The 23567-nt window shown below is 53.3% G+C and overlaps 1 protein-coding gene across 5 annotated transcripts; it reads left to right on the plus strand.

The window, feature by feature from the left end:
- Positions 1 to 787: 787 nt before the first annotated feature.
- On the plus strand, positions 788 to 16568 carry TAL1 (TAL bHLH transcription factor 1, erythroid differentiation factor). Of its 5 annotated transcripts, none has more exons than XM_066269262.1 (5): positions 788 to 905; positions 3901 to 4058; positions 7429 to 7893; positions 9198 to 9292; positions 12946 to 16568. In XM_066269262.1, exons 3-5 carry the CDS (start codon positions 7430 to 7432, stop codon positions 13398 to 13400), a joined length of 1014 nt encoding a protein of 337 aa, XP_066125359.1. In that variant the 5' UTR covers positions 788 to 905; positions 3901 to 4058; position 7429; the 3' UTR covers positions 13401 to 16568. The 5 variants fall into 5 exon arrangements, with proteins under 5 accessions (XP_066125359.1, XP_066125358.1, XP_066125362.1 ...); XM_066269261.1 differs by lacking the exon at positions 788 to 905 and adding an exon at positions 1176 to 1304; XM_066269263.1 differs by lacking the exon at positions 788 to 905 and adding an exon at positions 3459 to 3720.
- Positions 16569 to 23567: the final 6999 nt, after the last annotated feature.

Raw genomic sequence — 23567 nt, forward strand, 5'->3', positions numbered from 1 at the left:
ATTAATAGCACCAACCTCTCAGAATTTTTAAAAAAACTAAATGAGTTAATATCTGTAGAGTTCTTAGGACAGTGCTTCAGTAGCAAGATTAAAATGTTTAAAATATTATGGGAGAATAATATTCCTGGGCTCTGATCTCAGCCTGAAACGCAGTAGGATGGACATTTTAATCTCTCCACTGACAGCAGTTCTGCCTCCATAGAGCGCCTGGTGTGAGCTCAGTCCTTGACACTGCAGGCAAGCAGGCTCCATTTTAGAGCAGAAAAAGAGCCAGGGCTGAAGAAGGTGGGATATCAGGGAGTAGCTGCCCAGCGAAATCTGGGTGTCTAGGACACTGGAGAAAGAATAAACAGTATTGTAGGGAAGGGTTGGGAACGATGGTTTTGGTGTCCTGGTCTTCGGAGGCAGGGACAGAGTGCTGGCTTGGGAGTCGCTGAAGAAAGGTGTTTGGAAGGCCGAGGGAGGGTCTGAGGTGGTGGGGAGCCCGGTTTTCCCCAAGAGGCCTCAGGATCAGAAATGGGGCTGGACCAGCCGGGTCCTAGACAGCGCGCCCGATTCTCTGCGCCGCGCATTCCGGAGCCGGTCCCAGCTCCACGCAACCAGTCCCCACTCCCTTTGGTGAAATTGCCAAATTAAAATGAATCATTTGGCCCATAATGGCCGAGGCGCTTATCGAGGGCGAGCGGACCCGCGGCAGCGCCTTATCTCCGCGGCGCACACCGCCCCGGCGCGCCTCGGCCCATGCTAACGAGGCCTGGAACGTGAGCGGGATTAGAGCGAGTTAGTGGAGGAGCCGAGTGCGGCGCGCGCGCGGGCGGCGGGCGGGGTGCAGGGGGCGGGGAGGGCCTCCGCACTAAGGACCAGGCCTCAAAATGGCCACACGCATCCCCGCGTAGCTGCAAAACGTGAGCATTCACTCTGGTCTTTTTCTAGAGGGAAGCAACCTACGGCCTCCCACGGAATTCCCCATCCATTTCCCCCCACTTTCCCCACTCACAGAAGAGCTCTTCGCTCCTTTCTCCTCGGTTTCTTTCGATGGGGGGCATTTTCCACGGACGCCGTCGCGCTCGCCGCCGCCGCCCCTCCCGCCTCGGAGACTCTCTTCCTTCCTTCCCCTTTTTCCTTACGCAATATACAGAAATGCGCGAGGCGGTGGTTGGTTTTCATTTCTTCGTGGTTGTGTGCATGCGGTGAGATTGTGCGAGTGTGTGTGTGAGCGGCGGGCAGTGTAGACTTCTTCCGAGTGTGGTCTTCGAGGCGATCGGTTGTGTCGTTCGGAGTGGGATGGTGTCTGCGCTGTTTGGGTGTGTACATTTGGATTCTTCGGGGCCCTTCTGCGTTTTCATCGTTGTATTGATATATAATCGTTTGCCTTCTCGACACGGGTCTGGTTCTGTCCGAATAGTTTCGTTGTTGTGTTGGGCGTATGTGATCTTGACTAGACGGGGTTGTGTGTCCGTGAGCGGTTGCGTTTGCCCGATTTCGTTGTGTCGTGTTGGACAATGTGCGGGCCTGACCGTATCGGTTTGTGGGGCAGAGTCGAGTTGTGTTTACTCTGCTTCCCTTCTGTGGGGTTGGACCAGGTGTGGTCCCGTCCCCTGGGTTGTAAGTCTGTGTGCTTGTGTCCTTTAGAAGTGCATTCGCACGTCGTTGGTGGGTAGCGGGGAAGGAGCGAGAGATGGAGGCGCAGACTGAGGCGGCGTGGGGGCGCGGAGAGAGGTTGCACAGTTCATTACAAATCATGATGTATTTGGAAGCCAGTGTTGGCTGGATGGGCAGACGGAGCCCGACCGGTGGCTGCTCTGTCCAGAGGCCGATCTGCGCCTCAGTGTTTCAGGGATTTGCTGGTGAGCGGGAGGCTCTTCCAGGCTCCACGCTGAGCAGCTCTCAAGGCCAGCGCCTTCTAGTCGGTCGTCTCCGGCTCCGGTTTCTGCGGCACTTGGGCTTTGTCCATTTCTGGTCCGTTTCGCGGATACAGCCGCTGGGGTCCACCCGAGAGGACATTGCCCCGGAAAAGACAATGGGCACGTCCTCCAGGCCTCGCGCCCAGTGTGCTGACCCTCAGGATCATCTCCGAGGAACGTTTTTCCACCCCCTCCCTGGTGCGCGACATTCCCGCGTGGGTCGGGTACCCGTTGTATCGGGTGACCGTGACCGAACTCCGAGGGACAGGTCCGTGCTGCCCTAGCTCTGGAAGAAAGGGTTTTGTTTTGCCAGTTCTTGTGATTGCTAATGTCATCATCATCATCTTATTTTAATTAAAATAGTTGTCCAGGAGCAAAGCGCCTTTTTCTTTTAGATTTTTTGGCTCCATAACAAAGCATCACGGCTTCCTCCTAGCAGCTCTGTTTTTGTTTGTTTGTTTGTTTGTTTTTAATTGCTGGGTTTAGGGGAGGGGGAGAAAATGGAGAGGGATGGACACAGACTCAGTCATACAGCAAATGTTAATCCGGACGTAAGACACCGGGAATGAGTGGATTTCCCTTCTTCTCACCCCTCCCCCATGTCGATCATAAGAGGAGAAAGAAAATTTCCCGCATTGTATTGAAACCACAGGGGAGAATTGCTCCTGTATTTCCACCAAAGTCGGGGGGGGGGGGGGGGGAGATGGAAGCCTTTGCTTAATACAAACTTCTATGAGTGATCATAAACTGGACGATTTAGCCAAAACAAATTAAATAAAACCCTTCGGAGTGTGTGTGTGTGTGAGGAAGGGGGGGGTAAACTAAATCTACACCCTGGGAAGCAGTAATGTTTTTTTGGTGTTTTTTTTTTTTACCCTTATTCCCTTCGCCTTGTTTATTGCTGCGAGGAATTATTAGAATTCTCCCCTTCTCTGTCGATCTGAAAACCGAAAAATCGAAATTCGTTATGTAGAGATGGTTGAAGGGAGTCAGAAGTTATTGCCTTTCTTCCTTTTCTAAAATTGAACTTATTGTGGTGACATTGGTTAATAAACCATACAGGTTTCAAGCGTACAACTCAATAAAACATCATTTGCATTCTGCATCATGTGCTCGTCGCCCGAAGTAAAGTCCCTTTCTGTCTCCATATCTTTCTTTTCTTTTTCTTCCTTTTCTTTTTCTTTCTTTCTTTCTCTTTCTTTCTTCCTTTCTTTTCCTTCCTTCTTCCTTCTCTTCTTCCTTCCTTCCTTTTCCTTCTTTTTTTTTTCTTAATCATAGGAAGAAAAGAAGGGTCCTGGGTAGATAAAATACGCTGCCCTCCCCCATTTTCTTGGACCTGCGCGGTTATGGCTCCTTTCCTGCGGAAAAGCAGTCTTTTAATTAGGTTCTAGTTTCGCTTTGGGCTGGAGGTGGGATGGAGGTCATGGATGGAGAGAACAGGGGAGTGCTCAGAGGTTCTGCGCGGACCAGGGTTTAAAGACTAGATTCCCTTTTTATGACAGACATCCCCCCCAGACACACACACACACACACACACACACACACACACACACACACACACACACACACACACACACACACGACAGGCTGCTGACGACCGCGCGCTGTGGCCGCAGCTCCGGCCTGACCCGGATTCAGGAACCAACCGCGTAGACCCCTCAGCGCTTGGAACGCAGCCTCGGCCACAATGAACCTGACATCCCGGTTGGAGGGTCGGAAAATGTTCATGGCAGACTGTAGCCGGGCTGTTGTTGTGGTTGGACTAAACAGTTATTCCTGATTGGTCAGGTGTAGGGTCCTTTTTCATGGAGTGGGGGTAAGCTTCAAACACCTGCAGGTCGGGGGCGGAAAGCTGCTACTCGAGTCCCTGGGCTGGTTGGCCAGGACGTGAGGTAATTCCCAGCCACTGACCCCCATTTCTCTCTTTCCCTCCCTCTCGCCCTCCCTCTTTCTCTCCACCCCCATCTTTCCTGGAAACTCGATTTGGGCGCGGCAGACCGCCCAGGACCACACCGCGGCCTAACTGCCGGTCTCTCCGCGGGAGCGGGGGAAGCAGAGACCCCCGTCCGCGCCCCGGACCTCGGCCGCCGCCCCTCTCCGGCGGAGGAGTGGAGAGCCTGTTCAGAGGGGCGCGTCTCTCTAAATATGCCCCAGGTGAGTGTGGGGACGGTGTCCCTGGACGCGGTGCTCAGGAAGGCCTGTGTTCCGGCCCGGGTGGGAGGCTCAGGACAGAGCACAGTCCGGTCTCAGCTGGGGGGACACGGGGGGACGAACCCAGAGCGGAGGGTCCGGGCTCTGGTTCCACAGCTGCCTGCGGCCTCCACGGCCTCAGCAGGGCCCTTTCCTTGTTCGACTCTCGGTAAAAACAGCTCGTTCTTTTTCTTCCTAAACTAGTAAAACAGAACCTCAGTCTCGCAGGGTGCTCCCAGCGGTTCCGTGCACATTTTCCAGGGCGCCAAACTCGGGGCGGCTGTATCCGGGTGGTGCCAGCCGCCTGCGCAGGGATCCGGCGGCAGGAAGAAGGCCGCAGCCGTCCTGGCTAGTGCGGCCCGACTGGGGTGGGCCCTGACCCGGCTGCAGGCCTAGGGTGGGGCGCAATGGGCCGCCCCTCCCCTCGGTCAGCCGCAGGCTGAAAGTGGTTCTGTTCACTGTCGGTGCTGGTTCTTGGGGCGCTTGGGGCTCCCCCAGGGGGTCGTGCGGGTGTGGGCGCAGTGTGGAGACTAGAAGCTGGGTCAAAGGCGGTGGCTCTGGCCCTAGACACGGTGGAGGCTGTTTATCATATAAGAAATTCTCCGTTTCAAAATTGGGAGCTGCTTGAGACCGATGCTCCTCCCTTCTGCCCCCCAAACACAGGCGCACAGCCCAGGCGCTCCCGGGACCCCCTGACTTGCTCAGGCGTACGAAAACGCTCTGGTGGTTGGAAACAGGAGATGAAAATTCAGTGTTGGGTGCTGCGAGCTGGGTCTTGGCTGCACAAAGACAGATAAATTGTGATGGTCCGGTTCGCTAGTGCCATTCCGTTTGAAACCTTCTCCCTTTTCCTTCATCCTCCCCAAATAAAAATAAATAAAAATCACCTAGGCTTTCTTCTTAATCTTAAACGAAGCCAAGTGATGGGATCTAGTCGCTGAAAACTGACAACCGAAAGTGCTTGTGAGCCCTCCTGGGGCATCCTTTGGCCTGGGTGATACTGGTCGCAGAAGAGCCCTCTGGGTTTTCCTGAGGTCCCGGGAGGGGCAGGGAATGGTCCACCACAGACCCTGGGGACCAATCATAGGTTTCCCACAGGGAGCTTGCGAGAGATATTAATTTATAGGCATCTGGAGAGGGCATTTGGGGCCAGGGTCAACTCATATGGAATTTGTACTCTCCTTACCCCTCAGAGATCTGCTCCTACACTGAGCAGAGGAGCTTTAGAATTAATCAGAGGGCGTAAATATGTCATAAGGAGAGCTTGAGCTCAGTCCGGGGATTGCAGTGCATACCGTTTATCACTCGGTTAGAAACTAGGGCTGAAACATGTGTCACTGGGCACATCACGCATTGGGACAGTAAGGCAGGGAGCCAGCACCTTGGGGCTTGTGTATTTTGCCACGGAATGGTGTGTTTCTGGTGCCTTTCATTGCTTCTGCGGAAGCCAGAAGGACCTACGGGTATACCTTGGGTACCTTTCTAGTGGCCGCAGTGTCTTGGCAGTCCCATTCTGTGGATACAGAGCTATTGTTTCCTTCATAATCGTAAACTGGCTTCCAATGAAGCATTGCCAGCCCACTGCCTTTGCAGGTCTTAACACCAGGTCTCAGGCAATTTTGTTTCTGGGCTGGGCCTCAGGGCTGGTCCACCCAGGGAAGGAGTGAAACCTGAATTGCGATTCTCCATCGACTTGTGTGTCTGGTGGCAATTGAGCTGAGCTTCAGAAGAGATTTTAGAAAGTCCCGTTTCTCTTCTGGAGTGGGAGGATGGTGGCCAGGCCGACTCTGATCTTGAACAGTGCAGTAACAGAATGGGAGCTCAATGGCTGCCATGAATGATTAGATGGACTCTGCTTAGGAGTAAGTTGGATTTCTGTGAATTTATTTTCTGCTATAAAATACCCCAATTACATAAGTCTGAGAACAGAAACTTTATTTTGAATATCTTTTCTTTCTTTCTTCCTTTCTTTATTTTCTTTCTTCTTAAAGAAAACAATTTACAAGCAACTCTAATCTCTGGGCCTAGAGTCTTCCAATTTTTTGTTTGAGTTCTTGGTAGAATCTGGCTCCACTGGCTTCAAAGAAGGGTGATGAAAGAAATTGAATGAGTGCTTGTGGGGCAGTGGAGCCTCTGTGGTGGCCCTGGAGTGCTGTTGTGGAGGAGAGGAGTGTCCTTGCCAACAGGGATATATATGAGAGGTCATATATGGAGGATTATGTTGGCAGAGTAAGATGAGAGCTCTGGTCCTGATCTTGCAAATTGTGTGACTTTGCGCAAGGCCGCAGTCCCCAGGATGGCCCAATCTCCAAGTCAGTAATGATGTTTACTTGAGCCTTTGTGCAGTGCTTTTAAAAGCATAAGGAGGTATTTCCCAGAGGCCAACACCTAGGCAGAATGCTGGAAGAGTTCAAGGGCCTTTATGACACCTCTTCCCATGTGGGGATGGGAGCCCAGACCCCAATAGCCTCAGGGACACCCTTTGAACGCTCAGGCTCCATACTGCCTCAGCCAGGCCTCTTTTCCAGACCCCACCTGACTTCTGAGTCCAGCTGAGCAGAAGAGGCTCGAGTGTGTAGAGAGGTAGGGCTCAGATCATCTTCCTGATGTCTCACCTCCAGTCCTGGTTGCAGTAAAAGGCGCCTGGGGTTTCCAGCCGCTGCACAGAACACACGGTGGATTTACTTAGTGTTGAAAGGAGGTGTTGGTCCCCCCGGATCATTCTCTGGCAGCTCCAGCAGAGTGGATCGCAGGCCTTGTAGCCTCCATTCCCTAAACTCCCTATTTGCACCCACCAGGTTTCTAGGTATGTGTGTGGTTGTAGGTTGCAGAGGTTTTTAAAGCACCACATCTCCCCGGACAGATTCCCCGCCAAAACCAAAAGGGGGGCGGGAGGAACTCGGTCGGGGATTTGTTCCCTCCTCTTCCCTTGCGGCCTGAGAAGGGGGACGGGGGTGACATTTCTCTCTCGCTTCTTTCTACATTTCCTTCCTCCTTTTCTCCCTTCTGTTTGTCTTTCGCTGGTTGTATCCCTTTACTTTCAATGTCTTTGTCGTCTTTCTCCATCTCTGTCCTTTTAGCCCTCAGTCTGTGTCTCCCGGGCACCCTCCCTTCTTCTCCCAAACCAGACTCCACTTCTCTTCCTCCCCAGTCCCTCTAAGGCTTTAGGCCCCGAGGGCCAGTGTGTGTCACGTGGCTCTTAAGTTTGTCGCCTTTTCTCACGTCTCGGTGCCTGAGTTTCTCTTTCTGCCTTCACCCCCTTAACCCACCCCACGTCGGCAGACTGGGGCGGTTGTTAAAGAGGGCGTCCGCTTGTTTCTCTGTCTGCCGGCAGGATGACGGAGCGGCCGCCGAGCGAGGCGGCACGCAGTGACCCCCCACTAGAGGGACGGGAGGCGGCCGAGGCCCGCATGGCGCCCCCGCACCTGGTCCTGCTGAACGGCGTCGCCAAGGAAACGAGCCGCGCTGCCCCAGCCGAGCCCCCAGTGATCGAGCTGGGCGCGCGCGGCGGCCCGGGGGGCGGCTCCGCCGGTGGGGGCGGCGCCGCGCGAGACTTAAAGAGCCGAGACCCTGCGGCGGCTGAAGCGCGCCATCGAGTGCCGACCACCGAGCTGTGTAGACCTCCTGGGCCCGCCCCGGCGCCCGCTCCGGCGCCCGCGCCCGCTCCCGCTCCGGCCCCGGCGGAGCTGCCCGGCGACGGCCGGATGGTGCAGCTGAGTCCGCCGGCGCTGGCGGCCCCTGCCGTCCCGGGCCGCACGCTGCTCTACAGCCTCAGCCAGCCGCTGGCCTCTCTGGGCAGGTCAGTGCCCGGCGGGAGGGCGGCGGGCGGGGGGGCTCCACGTCTGCACTTAGGGGATGCGTGGTTGGAGCTCAAGAAGAGAAGGGGGTGGGTATTTTAAACTAATGGGCGTCAAAACCTAGAAGCTGGCGTGAGAAAGGAGCCCGCTGTGAGAGTGTCTGGGAGTGAGTGCGTGCCCGCGCGCGCGAAGGCAGATGTGAGGGTGCCTTGTGACTGCTGTGGCGCACCGGGGTGTGGGTCAGCCGAGCAGGGAGAGTGCAGGCATGTGGCTGGTCGGAGGAGAAGCACGATGGGCATTGTGGTTGTAGGGTAGGGTAAGGGATGACAGGAAGGAGTCTGGTGAATGTGGGAAACAGGCAAGAGTGTGTCTTAATGTGCTCCATTGTGAAATTCTGGAAGCTGCAGCCCTCTGGGGACAGGTAAGAGATAAGGATCTGAGGATGATTGGGAGTGGCCCCCTCCTCTGCTTCTGAATCTCTGCTCCAGGGCCTGCCTTGGGAGTGGATCCCTTTCTCCTCTTCCCAGCCCCTCTGCCTCTTGTGGTGGTCTCTGCCCTTTGGTGTGAGGGTGTCCATTTCCTGCTGAGGCCACTGAGATGGTGGAAAGACAGAGGCAGTGTTGGGGTGGGGACAGGCAAGGATATGTGGGCCAGTCAGAGAGTCTCCAGACTGACTGGAGCAGGAGACTCCAGAAAGAAGCTGTAGAGAGCCCAAAGTGGGTGATGAGGGGAGGTGGTAATGTCAGCGGTGGTGAGTCAGGGTTCCTGTCTGTTGTCTGTCCACAGACCCCACGAGGCCAGGATGAAGGTGGGAGGAGGTTGTGGGGAGGGGACACTGTGCCCTTTTGTGGTGCTGGAGTTGCACAGCACCAAGTGTGAAGGCCATGTCTGCCTGGGTGAGCACCTGTTTGAGAGTGGAGGTTGTCTGTGGATTATGTGCTTGGATTGGGGGAAGGGAGTATGTCTATTTGTAGTGTGTGTGTTTATTTTTGTGTTTGTTCCATATGTTCACCTCTGATTCAGTGTGTGTGTGTGTGTGTGTGTGTGTGTGTATGTGTGTGTGTGTAGGGATGTGTGGATGTGTGACCCTTGCTAGTTTCACCACAGAGAGAGGGTGGGAGCATTCTGTGTATTCTTGTGAGTGTGTATTTGTGTGTGTTTCATGCTCCCTCTATCCCCAATTCAGATGTCAGGGGACCAGGGTTGCCCTTGTATTTCCAGGGATGGCGGGCTCAAGGATATGCAGGATTGCTAAGGAGCCTCTATCCTATATGTAATCTTATGGTCTGCCTGTTCCTTCCCACAGTGGGTTCTTTGGGGAGCCAGATGCCTTCCCTATGTTTGCCACCAACAACCGAGTGAAGAGGAGACCTTCCCCTTATGAGATGGAGATTACTGATGGTGAGTCTATCTGACCCTACCTTTGTTATTCGCTCCTCATGCTAGTTAGAACCCCCTGAAGGAGGGATTGTGGGGACTACTCCTAGGTGTCTCACATGCATGGGCGGGCTACCTTGGAACCCCAAATTGCTGGAAATGCCTTGCACGTGAGCTGGGACTAGGGAAAAGGGGACACGGGCGTGAAGACACATTGTTCTTAGAGGTTTAGCCCAAACCTCTAAGGGTCAGTTGCAGTCCCCACCCAGCTCCATTTCTACATGTGGCAGGGATCTAGGGGGAGGGCAGAAACACAGGGTGCCCCTACACTGAGTACCAACCTTCAGGGATTCCCTGCACTTCCTTCCAAGACCTTTTTGGAGTCTGGAGTCTGCTCCTTGGGTGAAATTACACCTTCAAGGATCTCCTTCTAAGTCCTTGTATTGTGGAACTTTCTTATTTCTTGTTCCACACTCAGGGTTGAGACCTAGAGTTCCCTTCCTGACACCATAGATTCCATACTGCCCCTTCATTTCCCCTAATAATAGCAGGCCTTAGCCCTGCTATTATTTACTGTCTAAGTAGTCTTTGGCCCTGAACTTGGGGGGAGCGGTTGACTGAGTGCATTTGGAAGACCCCTTCCCTCTTCCCAAGGTTGACCTGATGTAGCAGCCAGCATCAGGGGGCTGGAGAGCAGGCTCTTCAGAACTGAGGAATGTGGAGGGAATCCCTGGTGCTCCCAGTACGCAGCCTGGCTGGGGCCTGGGCTCCTGAAGAAGGGTACCTGAGGCCTTGGAGCCAGGCTGGGGTTTATGCAAGGGGCCAGCGGGAGGGAAGTGTTTGAGCTAGAACTTCTGGAGGGGAGTCCTCTGTGGTCTTCTGGAGAGGAGAGGGCTGGAGTCTGGACAAGGAACAGACCTTGGAAGACCCAATCAGCCTGGGGCACTGGCGTTTAGGGCCAAGAGGGAAGGGTGATGGGGAGTTAGTGCTGCTAGGTTAGAGAAAGGAGGTAGGTGTACCAAACAGGAAGTAGGCAGGAGCAGCCCTGAAGTTCCCCAGGGAAGAGATATTTTCTACAGAAGCAACAGAAATCAGGCAAAGAGAAGGGGAAGGCAGTGGAAAGGGGGTGAGGGTTTGGTGGGAGTGCAGGAGGGTTAGAAAAGCCATTACCCATAATGTTGCCAATAGTTACTGAGCATCTATTCAGGGACCGACTAGAGGGAGACAGAAGACACACAGGATAGACAGACTCAGGGAAGAGGAAGGTGTGGAGAGGTGGGTAGCTCTCTGGGAAGGAGCGAGAGAAGAGTGAACAGAAATGAGGGTAAAGGGAAGGGTGTGAGGGCGCAGGATCAGTCCACGGACTTTGAAATCAGAAACTTAACCAAGAGGAGTACATAGTAGTGGAACTAATGCAAGGTCTAAAGTCAGGACCTGATGTGGTTCCCGTTGCTGAATTTCTCTGGGCCTTGGTTTCCTCATTTGTGAAGTGGGGAGAATAGCTTCCTCACATTATTGAAGTGTACAGTGGGGTAAAGTGTTTTTAGGGCCTGACTCAGGGTAGATGCTCCTTCTGGAGCCTGTCTACCTCTCGCTGTGACAGCAGTTATAATGTCCCCTGTCCCCACCTAGCAGCTCCCTCAAGATCCGCTAGCATCAGTCATGGAGCAGGGGCTGGCTATCCCTGTATCACAACTGAGAGATTCCCTTCCACTTGTCCTGGAGGTGAAGAACAGCAAGTTTTCACTCTGAGGCACCTAGGATAGGACTGCCCAACAGGTGTGCTGTGTTTTTCCCTGCCTGGGTTTGGTCTTTGGCAAAGAGTCAGCTGAGCTGAGGCCTGCTGGGGTTTGGAAAGACAGCTTCAGAGACACTGTGGCTGGGGTAAGTGATCCTCCCCAGGAAGACATGGATGTCTGTGTCTGTGTGTGTTTGTGTGTTTGCACGTGAGCACGTGTAGGAGAGAGATGGTCAAGCAGGAAGTGTTGGCGCGGATGAGCTGGGCCATCCTTGGAGGCAAGGTCTGCTCTGTCCTGGCCTCAGTGTTAGCTGTGAAATGAGCAGTGCATCTCAGGAGATGTCCTGACTTTTCCTTTCCTCTTCTTCCCTGCCCAAGTTTCCACATTCTAAGGTCTGGTTCCAGGGGTCAGAGGAAGAGAACAACCAAATATGCTGGTGTTGGCAGTTAGAGCTTCCTAAGGACTGCTGGGAGCCCAGCTCTGTGTTGGCCCAGGTGCTCAGAAGTACCAGCAGGGCCCACCTCAGTCTTCCCTGGCTTTGGGAATTCCAGGTCAGGCTTGGATGTGCACAGTACTTTGCATACTGTATGTGCTAGAAAGATACATGCTAGTATCTGCCACTGCTCTGCAAGTCTTAGTGCACGAATGCTAGTGAGTATCGGCTCAGTCTATAATCAGTGCATTGTAGACCTGGAGAGACCGAGGCAGCCCTCATATGCCTACCTAGAGCCTCAGGTTGAGCCTGTGTGTGGTCGTCTGTCCACTCCTCTCCTGGGGGAGTGAGCCTACAGTGTAAATCCTTTTCCCTTTGGTCTCTCCTCTCTTCTCCATTCCCCCACCTGCCAGTAAGATCAGTCAGCAGACATTTACTAAACCTTTTGTACTTTCTATCACCCTTAGACTAAAATCCCCATGCCTTACTGCAGCACTGTGGGATTGGACTCGGCCTACTCTGATCTCACCCACACTAATCCAGCCAGCCTGGCTTCAGCCATTTTTCAGCTCAGGGCCTTTGCACATGCCATTCCCTTTTCCTGTCCCAGGTTGGCTCTTCTTCAGCCTGAAGTTCTTACCATATAGATGTCACCTCATCCAAAAGGCTGTCCCCAACCAACTCAGCTAAATGCAGTAGCTCCTTTCTATCTTTTATTTACATTCAGCCTCCTGTTTGTTATCTGTTTGCTACTTGTTTATCATTTGTCATCCTGCTAAAATATAAGCCGCAGTAGGGCAGTCACTCTGTTTTGTTCACCATGTTTCCTTAGTGCCTGGCACAATACCTGGTTTTTAGGAAATAACTGATACACAGATAATAATAGCTAATGTTTATTGAACAAATGTTTAATCCAAGGTGGGTATTGTTGTAAATACTTGGCCTGGGTTAGTTATTAGATCCATGTGATAATCTTATACTTGAGTGACTAGTATTATCTCCATTTTACAAATGATGAAGCTAAGGTAGAGTTTAAGCAACTTGCTCAGAGTCACTGTCTAGTGAGCAATAGTCAGGAATTGAGCCCAGAAAGTCTAGCTCCAGAGTTTGTCTTTGTAACTGGTGCAAATAGCCTCTTGGTACAAGTGAGTGAATGAAGGAATGAATGATATGAGGAACCTGTTTCTAAATGTCTCACAACCGAGAGAGAGAGAGAGAGAGAAGCACAGAAGCATACAGCAGTGATTAAGAGTAATGGAGAGCCAGGGATTGTAGGGACATGGTGGATGGTTAGATGTCTGGAGGGGATGAGAGGAGTACACTCAGAGAGAAGGAAACAGATGAACTGGGTTTTGAAGAATGAGTAAGAGTTTTCTAAGTAAACAGAGAGAAGGCATTCTAGGTTTCCCAAGTTTCCAATGGATGGTTTTTCTCCTTCCTCATAGGAGAGAATCCTGAGGAGATTTCCAACCCATTCTCCTAACCCTTGTCCTCTCGCCCTCCAGGTCCCCATACCAAAGTTGTAAGGCGCATCTTCACCAACAGCCGAGAGCGATGGCGGCAGCAGAATGTGAATGGGGCCTTCGCTGAGCTCCGCAAGCTGATCCCCACGCACCCCCCAGACAAAAAGCTCAGCAAGAATGAGATCCTCCGCCTGGCCATGAAGTACATCAACTTCCTGGCCAAGCTGCTCAATGACCAGGAGGAGGAGGGCTCCCAGCGCGCCAAGCCTGGCAAGGACCCTGTGGTGGGGGCTGGCGCAGGGGGTGGCGGGGGAGGGGGTGGTGCGCCTCCAGAGGACCTCCTGCAGGATGTGCTGTCTCCCAACTCCAGTTGTGGCAGCTCCCTGGACGGGGCAGCCAGCCCGGACAGCTACACAGAAGAGCCTGCACCCAAGCACACAGCCCGCAGCCTCCGCCCTGCCATGCTACCTGCCACTGATGGAGCTGGCCCTCGGTGATGGGTCTGGGACTATCCTGGGCCAGCCAGGAGGGTGCCCTCAGGCCGCTGGACTGTGGGCTTCAGGGCAGGTGGGTGAAGATTGGGCAGATCTGTAGTACAGCAAAGGATTGATGAGCTTTCCTTGATGCCTGAACTCTGGGAAGCCCAACCTGTCCCTAGGGCTGGCTTTCTCATTTCCTGCCTCAGTAGGAGAACAGAAAAATGGAGCAAAGTGGTAGGTACTTTTTATGAAGACGACACGGTCTTCCCCTTCCCCAAATCCTTAAGACTCCTCAAGTAAGAGGCTTGAGCGGCACTGCTTTTGGCCTGGAGCTTGGGAGCCCTGTCTTTGCTGAGACCTGGGGCTGTCAGCTCTCACCTGAGGCATTCAGAACCTCTGCCTTGCCGTTAGCCCCTCCCAAACTGGCTGGGGTGGCTTTTGTGGCCACTCTGTCCAAATACATAGGTACCCAATAGCTGCCCATTTCTTGAGCCCCATCTTCACCCAGTCCTGTGTTGATCCATCCAGCTTGCCAGCTGCTGCAGAGTCACAAGCCTCGAGGTGCCTTCTTCAGGGCCTGGTTGAAGAAGATGGCCAGTGGACCACCTGCTCCCAACTAGCTGGGCTACAGGGTCAAAAACCTAGTAGCCTTTACTTCTTGCCCTGGAGAGTGAAGCTTTGCTTTCTCCCCAGTGAAACTTGCCTTCCTAATCCTTGTGGCTCTGGGGACCAAACCTACGGCCATGAGTGTGCCCTTTGGGCTTGATGTGAAGGCAGAGAAAGGAAAAATGATTAGAGGAAATTGAGCAAGCGCTGTTTGGGGGCACGTGGGCTTCAAATCCTGGTAACATGTCAGAGCTACTTGTCTGTGTTCTCAGCTACACATCACTGCAGTGAGCAAATGCCAGCATGCCGATGGGCGTGTGTTGGTGCTGAGCCCCAACTGTGCATTCCCCAAGATGCTCAGGGGGACCTTCCTGCTGCAGGGGTCTGTTAGCTAGTGGTCTGGTCGGTGTTCTAAACCAAACTGAGCACAAACTCTGTCCAAGAATACCTGGCATTTGGGATTTTTTTTCCCCTGGCAATTGGGACTTTTTTTTTTAGGTCAGTGATTGGTAGGATCTTTAGGTCTTGATATGACCCAGGATCCAGCCCTACTTCTAGGACATGGGGAATCCAGTCAGGGACCAGGCCGCAGCCGAGACCCGAACGTGTGCACGTTCATTTAGCAGAATCTTAAACACCCCTCAACTGTGTAGCTCTCAGTCAAAATGGGTGTGTATGGGAGGCTGGCTTAATGCAATAGGAGTGTCCCCCTCCAAAAGTTGTATATGACATTTTTGTAAATCAAATCCTTATCCTTCATCTTTTAAAGAAATACTACCACGAGTCCTTTTATAAAGTGAAGAATCCTTTTGTAGAGTGGACCACTGCCCCTCGTTGATCTCCTGTGTCAATCCAAGTGGTGGGACATGGTTTTCTTAAGGCTAGGCCTGCCTGTGACCTGCATTTCAAGCCCATGGAACAAACTGCACACAAGTCCTACATACCTGTCATTGCATCCCCAAGTCACCCCAGCCGTCTCCCCCCAGGCTCTGCCTTTGAGGTCAGAGAGGAGGGACCCTCTGGGCCTGCCCTGTCCATGGCGCTGTGGAAGAACCAGCACTGCGGCTGGCAGGAAAGGCCCTCACACGTGGCTTCCAGCTCAGGGCTTGCCCTCCTGTGATGGGGCCTCAAGTGCAACGTAGCTCAGCCATTCGCAGACAGGGACTGAGTGATCCCTGTCCTCCTTCCTTTCTTTTTAAGTTGTGAGGCCCATTCTGTGGAGATGGGATGGTTAACCCCTGTAGCACTCTAACTTTCCATTGCATGTCAGCCCTCCAGAATCATATTTTAATGAACATTACGACTGGTTCCCTTCCAGCACTTGGAAGCTCCTGTGAGGGGTCCCATCTGGCCGAAGATGGAGCACCTGTCCTAAGGCTGTGTTTGCTTCCTGGTGGATTAGTTTGACTTGGGGCCACAGTGTGGATGGGTGGGTGGGTTTTAGGAGATGGATCACACATTCTAGCGGGAGCACAAGCTTCTGGCTCCCTCTTCTCTAGACTGTCAGTGTGACCTGGACAAGTTATCTCTGTGAGTGTCAGTTTCTCAGCAGTGCCCTGGCTTGCCCATCTCCTAGCTGTGGTGTGGACTGCGTGGACTCAGGAATGTAGAGGCATTCTGAGGCCATAACAAACCCTGTGGCCCTCAGTAGCAATCCTGCAGAGGGGTTTCCCACTGTGAGTCCAGGACCTAGGCCGGGCCAGTCTCTCTGACTACACAGCCTTGGGTTATTTAGGTTCGGAATCACTTTTGCCTGAGTTATCCAGATAGTTCTCATTTCTCATGATTGACCTCATTTCTGTCTCATTCCACGGCCAGGTACGGAAGTGAGGATGGATAAGAGATATGGGAACATGGGCAGAATATGTGAAATGTAATGCAGTCACCTAAAATGGGCCGGGGCAGGGAGGCACAAAGTGTTGGGTTTGTAAGAACTAGAGAAGATCCGTATTTCATTTACATTTCCACCTCCCCTCCTCCCCCCCCACACCATGCCCTCCCCCTACCTCTGCCCCCTTCTCACCCATGAAAGAAACAGCATCATTCCAGGAATAATATCCACACAAAAGGAGACGCATGGGAAGGTGAAAAAAGACATGAAAACAAACATGACTGGAGGGACTCCCATCTTTCTAGAAAAATTTATATTCTTTTATTTGTAGTGGCAAACGACAAGATGGTACAACCTTTTCCTTTCCCCAAAACAAAACCAAGGGCACAGAATCTGTAGTCAGCCAACAACTCTCTCGGCCTTTGGGGGCGTCTGGCCGTACTTGTGATGTCAATGGTACGTGGCCCCCCGCCCGAGGCCTGCCCCTGCCCATGTACAGAGCGCAGTGTCCCTGCGGGCAGGCCCAGCACTTTCCGTCCGTGTTGTACTGTATGTGATGAACTGATGAATCATGTTGGTCTCTGCATTTTTCTGCAGAAGAGGAGTAACCGCTCCAGGTACCTGACCTTTGTGCAGCCCAGAGGCCAACGCTGTGGGCGTGTGACTCTTTAGCAACAAAACCCATGTGATGATGATGTGTGTATATATATAAGGATCTATTGGGAAGATTTCTAAATAAAAGTTTTACAAAGGGGGCTGGACTCTGTTTCCCCGATGTACCTGCGAGGCCTGAGAGTTGAGACGTTGAAAGGGAAGGTGCAGCAAGACCTTGTCTCCCCGGAGATGGGGGCCTCCAGGACTCACATGTTCTCTGAGGGGGAATCCCATGCCTCCCCGAGGCTTCCCTAGTGGGGGTTTCCATTCTTTTCCCTCTGCCGGGCCCCACAGCGGGGGGCTCTTCTCAGTACCCACGTTTTCCACTTGGGTGCTCCACAGGTGTTCCCCTCTGTGTTGGGTCAGCTCCCCTGGCTGGGGCAGTTGCTTTGCTCTAAGTTCAAGACAGATTAAGGTCCTACCAAAGGAGGCTTCCAGGTTTCCTAGTGAGGATTGGGGGGTGCAGATCTCAGATGGGGCTCCGGGATGGAGGTTGAGGCTTTGGGGATAGTGAATGGAGCTAGGATTGGGAATGGGAGTGCCATTCAGAGGTGGGACTCTGGGTTCTTGGGTGGCCTCTGTGCGCGGACTGTTGGATCTTCAGGGACCTCAGTACGTCAAGTGGTCATTTCCAAAGGGGTGCTAGTCCTCCTTACTTGAGTTCATTTGACAAATATTGACTGAGTACCTCTAAGGAGCTGGGTATTGTGCTAGGTAGGGGGGTCCAGCAGTGAAGGAAACATCCCTATTCTTGTGTTCCTTAAATTCTATCAGAGAGATAATAAACACAGACACACACACACAACCATCCTAAATGTGTTGATTATATAATAAGTTGGAAGGTGGTTAGTATTAAGGAAAAAAGATGTGCCAGGAAGGGAATCAAGGAGCCCGCAGCTAATGCTGGCTCCTTTGGGTGAGCTTATCTCTTCCTGCCAGGCTCAGATCCTGACGGCCTTGTCCTGGGTGTTCCCAACTGTAGCTATGAGGGCAAAAGCATGACAGTGCTTGGGGTCATGCTTTGGCCTGTATGGAAGCTTTTTGGCTTTTGGAAGACTGTGTGTCTCTCTCTAGCCCAGGGCCAGGAGGTCCCTGTGCAGCTGGGGTGGTGAGACTGAGCTCTGGGGCAGGGAGGTCAGTGGGGCCTTGGTGGTGGTGGTTGTAGTTGGTTGTAGTGGATGGGCCCTGGGCCCCGGGCCTGACCTGTGCTCACAAGCCTAAGGAGCCGCATGATGAAAGGATGAGAGAAGACGGAGAGAGGAGGCCGATGAGCAGTCAGAGAGGTAGGAGAACACTGGGACAGTGTGGCATTGCAGAGGCTAAAGCAAACACGTGGCTTAGCCAAGCCCAAGGCCTCTGAGCGTTCAAGCAAAAAAGAAAAAAAAGGGCCTGTGAAGTGTTGACTGGATTTGGCAGTGGGAGGTCACTGATGACTCTGGTGAGAACAGTGTCAGGGAGGGGTAGAGGCGGCAGCCTGACCTGGATGGTGAATGGGAAGGAGGAGCATCCATTTCCTGAAGGTCTTTCCCCAGAAGCGAGCAAGGCTGTCCATGTCCAGAGAGGTCAGGAAGAGCCCATCAGCTTTGTGGCTACAAGGTTATCGGATGCCCAGGCTGCCCAGGCCCTGGGGATCATCTGGGCTAGGGTCCCTCTTCCCAGATGGGAAACAAAGGCCCAGCGAGAAAGGAGTCTTCGCAGGGCCACGGGCTCCATCAACACTGACAGTAGGGGCAGGCAGGGCAGGACCAGGCTTCTGCCCCCCCCACCCCAGAACAACCTGTGCCACCACAGGGACGGTCCCGCACCCGGGGCCTCGCTTGAATGGCCTGCTGATCCTTCCAGCCTCGCTCTAACCACTCTACCCTCCATTCTTTCTGCTCTGATTGCACTATCCTTTCTGTTCAGACTGCAGTTTTTCTTTTTATAACTGTCCAGTCTTTGTGCTTTTTGTTTCTACCTACCCTCTGCTCCCACCCTACTGTCATGGGATTGACTTGTCCTCAGTATCCAGGAGACTTTATGGGCTCAGCCACCTTCTTTGTGTCCCCACAGGCTTTCCTTCGCTCTGTGCTGTCTGCTGTTTGTTCACGTGTCTGCCTCCGGATTCAAACCTGAGTGCCTGGAGGGCAGAACCCTGTCAGCTCTGTCTCTGCATCTCTGGGTCCTACGTCAGACCTGGCCCAGGTCCCTCTCAACATCTGCTGAGTGAAAGGGATCCCCTGAATGAAACACTTTAGCTTGGTTTTGAGTCCAGCATGGAATAAAAGGGTGGAGGAAAGGTGATGGATGGTAGATAGGGTCATTTCTACAAAAATGTCTGTTCCGTACCTGAATGGTGATGGCTCAGTGGATAGAGCATCAAACTGAAATGCTGAGGTCCCTGGTTCGAAACCCCAAAGTCACCAGTTTAAGAACAGGGTTGAGCACGGGGTCTCTGGCATGAGCACAGGATCATTGACATGATACCAAGGTCGCTGGCTTGAGCCAGGAGGTCGCTGGTTCTGTTTGAGCCTCTTGGCCCAAGCATATAGGAGAACCAATCAGTGAACAACTAAAGTGAGGTAACTACGAGTTGATGCTTCTCTCCTTTATCTCTCCCTCTCCCTCTCTCTTCCTGTCTATTTCTCTCTCTAAAAAAAAAAAAAATCAAAACTGCCTGCTCCAGCCTCCCACCTAGTACCATGGTCCTAGGCTGGTAAGAGGCAGGTGGATAGCTCTGCCCCTTGGGTGGCAGAAGGCCTTGGGCTGCTTTTGTTGGTAGCGGTTAGGGAGGCAGGGTGTGCGCTTTCTCAGCCTAGACACCAGCAGGCAAGTTGTCATTCTGGACCTGGGTGGGGAGAGGTGGGAGGTTTTGAAAATGAGGAGACTGTTTATCTGGTCTGCTCTTAACAGCCTTGCCCCTCGTGTTGCTCACCACCCCCTTCCTACTTGCAAAACAACGAACTGTTCCCCAGCATCCAGCACACCCCCTCTGGGGTGAGCCAGGCAAGCACTCTCACCACCCTGCTCAGGCCAGGCCAGCGTGCTGGACACGGGTCTCACAGTAGAGACTCCGTCATCATGAGTCAGAGTAAGGAAAGGAGTAAGTCAAGATCACCCAGGGCATCCTCTCCATTGTCCAAAGGAGGAAATGAGGCCTAAGGAGGGGATGGCGCTTCACTAAAGGGGGCCCAGGAATTGAATTCTGGTCTGGGTCCAAAGCCAGTGCTTGCTGCCCCTGAGGAGAAGAAACAACCAGAGGGGAGTCAGTGTTCTTAGAGTGGATAGGCCTGCACTCTGCTATGGGGAGAGAGTGTCCAGCGGTCTGCCCATGGCCACGAGCAATCAGCGTGGGCCCTGAAGAGCTGCCCACAGCAACAGGCTCCCGGGCAGCGAGGACAGCCGATGTGGTGTCAGCTCGGGGAGGGAAAGGCCAGAGCACCGGCGGGATTGCGCAGGAAAGGCCAGTGGGTTGCAGAAAAGCCCAAGCCTTTGGGGTCAGACTTACCTGGGCTTAAGACCCAGAGCTGCCACTTACTGTACCTGCTGTGTGACTTTGGATAAATCATTTAATCTTTCTGAGCTTCAGTTTCCTTGCCTGATAAATGAAAATATTAACACCCATTTTGTAGGGCTGTCATGGGATTTTGAATAATATATGTAAAGTGTTTCTGTTTCATAGAAAGCTGCCTTACTAAACTCCGTTGCTGGAGTGAGGTTGGGATAGGGTTTATACTTGCGAATGGCAGAAGAAAGAAAAAGGGCAGAGGGAGAAGTGGGAACATTAATCATTCACAGCAGCAAGGATTCCTCTGGACCCATGCTGGGCAGTGCTGGGGAGCCACTAAGGGGCCTTCCTTATCCCTGTGCCCAGGGGGCTTCCAGGCTGGGTGGAAGTGGGTGTAGGGAACAGATTCAGAACATTACAATTCTGGAAGCAAGTGTTGTGTGAGAGAGACCCCGTGACTACGGGAGACCTGGCTCTGGCAGTACAAGTCCAGAGTAAACGTCTGCTGAATTGAAGGAGCTTGAGGAGGATGCTCGGGAAGGCTTTCTGGAGGAGATGCTCTTTCCTTTCTTCCAGGCGCCTCTGCAGGGAGGCATGGTCTGCCCTGAGCCCCAGCATCTTCTCTCAGTGATGTCAGGGATACTGGGCTTCGCTCCTGGATACCCTTCTCCTGCCCAGGCGCCTAGTGCCAGGCAGGGCTGGGCTGCTGGAGCTACCCAGTGCCCACTGTGACATTCTCTTTGGCTCCTCCTTTCTCTCCCCACTCGCTTGGTCCAAGCCCTGCCTCCCTCCCCAGCTCCTGGCCTTCTCTGTCCACACAATAACAGGATGTGATCCGTTCGAAGAGAGGAAGTGGGGAGGACAGGCAGTGCTGATAGTGCATTTCTGACTCTCCGCGCCTCCCCTCCCCTCTGGACCAGCCACGGAGGCTGCCTCCTCCCCAACGTCCTGCCCAGACTTCTCTCTGGATTTGGGAGGGATGAGCTTGGGATCTTCAAGCTGCACGCAGGCCTGTGTAAGCTCGTGGAAGGAAACACGCTGGCCCTCTGCAGGACCTGCCCTCCTGCTCTAGCTTTGTTGCCTGGAAACAATTGTCTGAGACACGGGGACTCAGGGAAGCTTGCCCAACAAACTCCAGGCTCTGCGGTATTTTTTGGAGCTGCTGGAGCCTGGGGATGGCAGGGTGGAGCCCTCCACCTCAGCGGGGCTCCACCCACCCACCTGTTTCCCCAGGTTCACAGGGGCTTGATCCAAGGGCGACAGAATCCATCAAAAGGTCCTTGTCAAGCATTAACTGTGCTGTCTTGCGAAGGATGAGGGGTAGGCTGCACGGATGGATAAACTGAGGCTCTGAGAAGCAAAAGGACTTGTCTAAATAATTTCTGCCTGAACTAAGAGCTAAGCTGGAGCTAGAACCTAGACCTGACTCCCAAAATGGCACTCTCACTCTTGAGCCAGCACTGCCCAATAGAACTGTCTGTGCTGACGGACACGTGCTAAGTTTGCCTGCCCAACGTGGTAGCCACTAACTGTGAGCAGCTATTAAACACTTGAAAAGTGGCTTGTACCACTGAGGAACTGAAATGTTCGCTTTGTTTAATTTGAATGAACTGAAATGTAGACCTATGAAAATGCCCCTCTTCCGGGAAGAGTGAAGCGGAGGCTCTGATCTGTTGAAGTAAGGAGATGTTCCGTAGATTCTCAGCGAAGAGTGGAGAGTGGCCGAGTCACGATGAAGGCCCTGGATCCCAGACCCATGACGCTACGGAGGAGAATGTGTGTCAGCCTCACAGCGCTCGGGGTCTGCAGCTTATTATCCCCAAGGGCTGAGTTTTCAGTTCTGTTGTCTCACCTTCTGTATCTCCTAAGAACCCAGTGTGAAGTAAAGTCCCTCCCATTTTACCGGTGAGGGAACACTGAGGTCAGAGACAGTAAGTAATTTGCCCAAGTTGAAGTGGGAACCAGTTCCCTCACCCCATAGCAGGTGAAGCCTTGAACATTGCCAGGATCACTGCAGAAAAGGACCACACTGTCCTAACAGTTAGGACCGGACTTTTCTGAGGGGAAAACAGAGGAGGGCCCCCATACATTGTAAGAAGGAGGTTTGGCTATTTGTTATTGTGTGTTGCCTGATTCTTGGAGAAGACACAATCCCTCCTGACTCAGTCTATCATGCAGATGGGGATCTGAAGATAACATCCTTTCCTCCTTTCCACCCCCCCTTGCCATCCCATAACTAAGTCCCCTCCCTCAAGACCTGTCTTTCTGAGACCCAGTGGGGCAATGGGACCAGGGTGGAAAACCCTTTCCCACCCCATGTCTGGTGACAGCTCAGCCAGCTGGGACCCCCGAGCCCAGGGTCCTTAGCCCTTCCCAGCTCACCCTCTGCAGCCTGAGACCTGTGGTGCTCCTGGGTCCCAGGCTCTGCCAGGTCTCTGGGGGCCAGGCCTTCTGCCCTCTGGCCGTTCCCACACAGGCTGGCTAGGCTCCTGCTTCGAGCGCTCCACCCCTCTCTCCAGCTGTCCCCCGAGAGCTGTGTGTTCAATGGGCTATCAGGCTTCCCCATCACTCTCACGCCCCCTCTTCATTACCCCTGAATAGGTGAGATCCAGACAGACACAGGCATTCCCAACCCCAAACCTCCAGGCAATCTCTTCCAGGATGGCCTGGGACCTCAGCTCTACTACCTGCCTTACCCTGCTCAGGACTCAAAGTTTTGGGAGAAGGCAATTCTGTTGTTTGGCAAAGGCACATTCTAAAGCAGCAGTCTAAACAAGTTCCCAACCTGCTGCAATTGCCCTGGTCTAAGATGCTAAGGTGTGACTCTGGGTCTAACCACTGGGGAAAGTTGAGGTCTCTAAGACCCTGAGATTGTATCACTCGAGTAGCCATCACTCGAGTGATACAGGGATTGTACCTTCCCCCACCTCTCTCTGGCTTTGTTGCCTGCAGCAGATGTTGCCGCAATATAAGGAGAGGCTTATGGGGCAGGCAAGTCAGGGTGGTATTTGCCTCACTTGGTTATTTTTTGGGTGGTAGGGGGCAGGGTTGACCACAGGACCCTTCAGGGCCCACATCTGCTCAGTTGGGGCTCTGCCAAAGCTGGGCTGGCCTGTCCAGTTGCCGGCTGCAGTGAGGCTGGGAGCCTGGCTGTCAGGTTTTCTGTATGATGCTAATGAGGGCAGTGGCAGGCAGGAGGGGGAAGCAATGCCTTTGTCCTGCACTTGTCCTTGCTGGAGGGTCCTCAGAGAGAGACAAGGGGCCCTCCTCAGACCCGAGTGGCCATGATTAGCCTGCCATCACTCACTCAGTTGGCTCCTAGGGCTCTGGGGGTGTGTACAGAGATCGGGGAGGGGAGAGGGAGCAAGAGTGGGCCTGCCCCCCTCCCCGTGATTTCCATGGAGAGTTTTAAAAAATCACACTAGTTTAAGTTTAAAGCCAGAGTGAAAAACACTGACCTATTATTCTCCCTCTGACACCCTCTCTTAAGGGGTTGCTGAGCTCCCTAAGTGTTCCACACCCACCATCTCTTACTTCCTCACCTCTAAGCCTTTGCACACCTGAGCTGCCTTCCCTGCAGAGTCCCATGGCGGTAACAGTTCTCTGT

The sequence above is a fragment of the Saccopteryx bilineata genome, chromosome 3 (assembly GCF_036850765.1).
Source record: "Saccopteryx bilineata isolate mSacBil1 chromosome 3, mSacBil1_pri_phased_curated, whole genome shotgun sequence".
NCBI classification, from domain to species: domain Eukaryota; kingdom Metazoa; phylum Chordata; class Mammalia; order Chiroptera; family Emballonuridae; genus Saccopteryx; species Saccopteryx bilineata.